Source organism: Oncorhynchus clarkii, chromosome 33 (genome assembly GCF_045791955.1).
Source record: "Oncorhynchus clarkii lewisi isolate Uvic-CL-2024 chromosome 33, UVic_Ocla_1.0, whole genome shotgun sequence".
NCBI classification, from domain to species: Eukaryota; Metazoa; Chordata; class Actinopteri; order Salmoniformes; family Salmonidae; genus Oncorhynchus; species Oncorhynchus clarkii.
The window spans coordinates 1,169,374-1,175,750 of NC_092179.1; the positions used below are offsets into that span (position 1 = coordinate 1,169,374).

Here is a 6,377-nt window from a genome sequence, read left to right on the forward strand (position 1 = left end):
AAAAAAATATATTTTAATTATTGAACTACAGTAAGTGAAATGGATTAACACCTGACAATAACTGAATGACATCATGGGCCACTGTTCTGTACTATACAGAAATGCATAATTATGGATATGTCATGTATTCATTGTGATGTATCCTGAACAGTTACACAAAAAGGTAGAAAAATGCAATATCCACGTTTGTGTGTTTGGGTATTATTCTACACATCGGCTTTTATTATAATGAGGTTCCCCCCCAAACAAGACCAAATTTGGTTGGTACGGACAGACCAAATCTGAATTAATAATAGGTGTCTATGTTTCACAAGTTTGGACTCAGTAGAGCACAGCACAGTACCGGGGCAGCAGGTAGCCTGGCGGCTAGGATCGATGGGCCAGTAACTGAAATGTTGCTGGATCGAATCCCAGAGACAAAAATGTATAAATCTGTCGTTCTGCCTTTGAGCAAGGCAATTAACCCCAATTGCTCCAGGGTAGCCGTCAATCATGGATGATCCCCTGGCTGTGACCTCACTCTCCAAGGGTGTCTCAGTTTGCTGTCCAAACTTGTGAAACAAACTTCTAAATTTCAGCTACTTTTCAATGTCCATGGACGTACAGTGTCGGTTGAGGACGCTGGTTACAGTAAATGGAAACAGAGGGGGCTCATGGATAGGTGTCAGTAAAAGGTGACATTACTGGAGAGGAGAGCGAAAGAGAGAGTGACAGGGAGAAAGACTGGAGGGGTTGTCCAGAGTTATCACAATTATAAGCTGAACTCAACAGTATGCCAGTGGAAGGGAGGGAGAGAAATGTGAAACTATCTTAAAGATGTGGGGGTTTTGTAAAAGAACGGCAATATTTCCTAAACTTACAGAAGGAAAATCAATTCTCAAAAGTGTTGATATTAGTTGGCATGGGTCTTAACTGCAACAATATTGTGTGTTGATGTATTCCTAATACCTTTTAAGACTTATTCTGGTAGATGTTTTCTAAGAGCCGTTTTCCAAGAGCCGTTTTCCATGTTTGACCAGAAATCAAAGCCTTCACTTATTCCTAATTTAAGGATGAAAAATGGTTGGGAAAAAAATTGACATGCCTGAATTACAAACCAAAAAAAAAAACACCAAATTTGAGGTGCTCCTATGAACTTCACATGTTGGTGCTCATGGGTACTTTTAATGGAAATGGCCATCAACAACCCATGTCGGCATACAAGGTAGGCCCACCACCAGAAAAAAGGCTAATGTAATTCACAAAAGACATTTATAGTTGGACGATCTGTAAAAGAGCAGCTTTTTTCTGGAAAAAGATAAATATTTACTGGTGCCCTGAGAATACACTCCAGTCAGAGAGAACAAAGAGGCCTCTCATCCATCTCCTATTCCATTTGTGTCATCCTGAGAGAATTATGTTGGAGTGAGACCGAGTGTGGAGTGCTCGAACATTAAGATCTTTGATCCAGCCAATTGCATGTTACTTAATGAAACATCAAAACTTAGCTACTCCTTAATGGCATTAGGTAAAAATCTAAACCACCAGCTTCAAAATGTAGCCTATAGCATGAACAACAAAAAAGTGGAAAGACTTTGAGCTATATGGAAAGAGGAAGGAGAATTCAGACTTTAGGCTACTTAATCAAGACAAAAAAAATGTAAATGGATGAATACTAAGTTTATCTATATGAAACTGTGCTAAACTGATTGGAGCTCAGTAGAAAGTCAAGCTCATGTAGTAATGTATTACATTGCAAAATAAACTAATTCTGGCTCCACTCTCATGAGTGGGCTAGCTTAAGGGAATCACCCAGGTCTGGGACTGACTGAGTACAGTATGTTCTCTGCTTTCAATGTGCATGCTTATAAACTTGGGACTTCATGTTTCATCCATACAGTAATCTGAATGGTGGTATGCACAATGACGAAACACGAATACCACAAGTATTTTCATGCACAAATAGAATCAACATTTCTGAGGGCTAACACACAAACTCTGACTCCACCCACAGACATGCAACGCACACACACACAAAAACAGAATTGTTAGGAAAAGATGCTACGGGGAGCGGACAGTCTTACCTTCTCTGTGAGCGGGGTTCATCCTCGACTCGTCTGCTTTCTGAAAACTAATGCTGGCATAGGAACGCAGGTCCTCTGGGGCACTCCCACCTTGCGTGTCCCTGGCTCTGGCCGGGAGGGAACTCCACTCTGGGAGGTTCTGGTCCTGAGCCAGGTCCAGGTCGATGTAGTTCAGCCTGTTCTGGTTCTGTCCGTTAGAGCTGGGCCCCAATGGGCTTTCTCTCCTCCCGTTGGCAAATAATGGAGATTCTCCCGGCTTCAGCCACACATTCTCGAAAGAGGCGGAGCTGTGACGTTTCACTTCCTCCACGGAGGGCGAGGCGGCGCTGACCGGGACTCCTGTGGAGGAGAAGGTCTCGGAGCTGTGCCGGCGCCGACCCTGCTGGTCGGCACGGATCAATTTAGCTCCCTGGTTCCAGATGAAACTGGTGTTAACCCTGGTGAAAGCACTCAGCCCAGAGAGAGGGCCCATTAGTCCTAAGGGCACGGCACTGGGACCCGCACCCAGCACAGACAGGTCCTGGCTTGGAGGGGACACAGAGAAGGGGGTGACATCAATGGTCGACATCGGAGCGTTCAGAATCATCTGTGTGTCAGAGTAGTCCGTCTGTGTGCTGCTGTAGTCCCGTCTACAGAGGTTCTCACAGGGGATTACAGAGGAGGGAGCCACAGGTGCCACTATAGCATAGCCATCTGTGCAGGAGGCTAGGGGTTTGGCTTCCCAGTTGGGAATGCCCCTGCCCTGAGCACCCAGGTGCATGTTCATGTAGTCTGAGGAAATCTCTGCTGGCCTCTCTGGGCCACTCCCTGGGAACACAGGGGAGAAGTGAGTGGCCAAGCCGGCTGAGAAGGCCTTGTCGTTGAACTCTATGTTGACATACTCCACGGGGCTCTTGGGATCTGTAGGGAAGGGGCACTCATGGGTGCGAGGCAGGGTGCTGGCTTTGTTGCCCTCCAGAGAGAGGTGCGTGGGCCTGGCCAGCCTGCTGTCCACGTCAGCTCTCTTGGGCTTGACCACGGGCTGAATACTGTAGCCCTGTCCCATCAGACTGTCGCTGCCCGTGGAGGAAGCTAAAGAGTCCCCGAAGGCCAGGTGTCCAGAGCTGAGCGAAAGGTGCCGGGGGTTCTGGTCCAGCTTCCTGTGGCTGTATTCAAAAGAGTGAGGCAAGGAAAAGTAGGCGTATATGGACTTGGGTGGACCCTCTACCAGGTTGATGTAGCAGTCTGGCGGCGTGCTAGTCATGGAGCAGCTCGCCGGTGACATGTTCATGTAATCCCCACGCGACAACAATTTCTCCTCTGTGCTCTCGACAGACAGCTTAGCGTTGACCCCATTGGTCCAGATTTGACCGTAGTTTATGGTGTCTGGTGAGCAGCTCCCGCTGGGTGACATCATCATGTACCCATTGGAGTCCATTTTGGGGTGCTGGTGGGAGTTAATCTGCTGTGTCACCGACACACTTTTGGGGCTCATGGGCATGTAGTCGGCACTTTTACCTGTGGCAGGTGTCACACCTGGGGTCATGGGCATGTAGCCATCATCTTTTTGGCTCACCCTGTTGCCCTCTAAGGGGATGTCTATGCCCTCCTCTGGGAATGAGTGTGTGGGCATGAAGGCAGAGTGCCTGTAGCTGGATGCTCGGCTGCATGACAAGTATGCAGGCTGCATTACTGTGTACTCCTCCAGCGATACTGTGGAGGACTGAGAGGGGGTCTTCTGGTGGCACACTGTCAGGGGAGATGTGCTCAAGGAGTGTGTCCGTTTCCTGAAGCACTTCTCCAGTTCAGGCTCGTCCAGGTGGGATGGCGTACCATGGGGGTGGGGGCTGCAGCCACAGTGGCCCCTCAGAAGAGTTGCAGGCTTTGCCATGCAGATGTAGTTGTTGAGTTCTTCCTCCCTGGTGGGCGGTGTGTGACCCAAGGAGTCAGGTGTGACACTGCGGAAGGAGCTCCTGAAGTCACAGGGGCTGGATCCATACTCATCAGAGGAAATGAATCCCCCGTCAATAGGAGAGCCAGATATGGAGGCACTGGAGCGGCAGGGGTAGAGACAGTCTGAAGTGGAGCCGTGCCCGCTCGTACTGCTGGAGGACAGGCTAACTGGGCTGATTGCTGAGGGGGAGCAGCACGAAGAGGGCATGGGGATAGACCTGCTGTGGTTGAGGGGAGGGTGGAGGCGGGAGGCCCCTTTGTGTCTGTGAGATTGTGTCCTGGCAGCACAGGGGCTCCCATCCACTGAGGCAGGTCTGGACATGGTTCCTTCCCCATCACTAGAGGCCCTCACTCTGAATGAATGACTGTGCTTTCCCGGGCCAGCAGGCGAGGTGGCCGTCACACTCTCAGTCCGGGACCTCCTTCCCAGTCCCACTTGGCTAGGTGGCAGGTTGTTGTGGTGATGCCTTCTCAAAGGCACAGAGATTGGGTTGGAGCAGTTTGACAAGGAATGGCTTTTGCTCCGGGGACGAAATTCCTCACTCATCGCTTTCATTGCCTCCAGGATGGTTTCATGCATATTTTGAGCAACAACAGAGTCGTCCACTTGCATCCAAAATTCCCCCGGTCCTGTGACTGCGGATCTTCCCACTTCAATGAAAAAGAAATTCTCTGAATGACCGCATCTCCGTATATTCATTAATTGCAGCACGACCGCCGCTGCGTCCGAGTTCAATTTCACAAAGCTGATGGTTTTATTTGTTAGGCACAATCTGTAAATCCCAATAAAATTTTTGGTGTGTCCCAAGCCCTTTGGTTTCAAAATAACCTGCCAGACTTCTTTAAAGGCAGGTCCTGGCATGGTTTCTTCTCCATAATTCTCCTCTGCCATCCCACTGCCACCAACAGCAGCATCATCATGAACTTTACCTTTGTTGTGTAGGTCCACTAGCGCTTGGTGCCACCTGTCTTGTTCCTGCTCGCTGTCCGCTGCAATAGAGAAATACTCATCCTTGGTGTAAAGAGCCACCAGGTATTTGTTTTTGGAATCTGTCCTTTTATTTATGTTGAAGCAGCTCTCCAGCAGGATTGACCTTTTAGGCACCCCGGACTTGTGTCTCCATTTTTTTTCATTTTCGTAGTACTCCAACCTGGAGGGTCCTGCAGCACTAGCAGCCCGCAGGACAAAAAACCTCTTGTGCATGCTTTTAGGTTTCCTTAAATAACCCACCTTTCTTACATCTGAAAAACAAGCCTGCTGCTCTGTAGTTGGGCTAGCCATTTTGGGATTTTAAATAGTACTTGTATTTAAAAATACAACTGTTCTTACTGAAATAAAAAAGCAAAAAAGATTAGGGTATTTAGATCCTAATATAGCCATTGAAAACGTGTTAGTGTGGATCTTAACTATGAATATGCTATGGCATACGTCTCAATTAGCTAAACTAACGGCGCTAAACCAATAAGTGCTGTCAAACTGTTGGTGCTGCAGTGGAATTTCTAAGCAGTATGCTACATTTTCTCCCTAAGAACGTAAAATAATATACTCTTTACGAATTTGTCCTTTCATTATGATGACAAAAAGTTGCCTACCAAAATATGGGAAAACTCACTTCAGTCCGGAGTTCAAAACAAGCCCCGTCAGCATATGACCCCATTTCGCATGCTCGGTAACCACCAAGGCAGGCTTGTCCCGTCGATAGCCCTGCTTGCAAAAGTGCAACCCATAAAAATAAAACATGCATCAGTGCATTCTATTTCCTTTTCAAAATATGTTAGAGTCCAATGTGATACGAAGCCGATGAATGTAAAGTGGATGCAAAGTTCTCTTCTCCACTTTGTTAATAAATCCAGTAACTGTAAACCAAAACAAGGCTCAGTGTTTGTGTGAGTACGCTACAATCCCTATCGATTACAGTTTGCGCTCAAGGAGATGCCCACGTGACGATTCGATGCGTGGACAGTTTAAACAAGGGATACAGCCTACCTTGGCACAATAAACCGCGTCAGCCTATCCCTTGCCATAATAGGCTCGTTGTAAAGAATCTGATTGGCCAGAGTTTATATCAATCCGTTAGCGTGACGAAATTGCGCTTAAAAAAACCACTAAATAAAAATTGCCTATATCGTAGAAGTTCATGATTAAAAAGACAACGTATTTATTCAAGGTTAACAGTTTGGTTACGGTTAGGTTTAAAAATGACATTTTAAGAAGATACATTGTAGAAATAGGCGGGGTTTATGACTTTGTGGCTGTTGTAACTAGTGACGACCCTTTGAATGGGAGTCACAGTAGAATTACGCGTTCTTGTACTAGGAAGTTAATGGTCTTGGGCTCTAGAACCGTGCTTTCAATATTTTACTGATTTATATAATGAAGCA

The 6,377-nt window shown here is 47.0% G+C and overlaps 1 protein-coding gene across 2 annotated transcripts in view; it reads right to left on the reverse strand.

Moving 5' to 3' along the window:
* LOC139393134 (insulin receptor substrate 1) overlaps positions 1-5,902 on the reverse strand; it is a 54,012-nt gene extending 48,110 nt beyond the window's left edge. The window contains exon 1 of one of the 2 annotated variants that reach the window (XM_071141501.1): positions 2,064-5,902. In XM_071141501.1, coding sequence (XP_070997602.1) covers positions 2,064-5,277 — 3,214 coding nt within the window. In that variant the 5' untranslated portion in view covers positions 5,278-5,902. The remainder of the gene's footprint in view (positions 1-2,063) is intronic. The other variant, XM_071141500.1, reaches the window with a different exon arrangement.
* Positions 5,903-6,377: the final 475 nt, after the last annotated feature.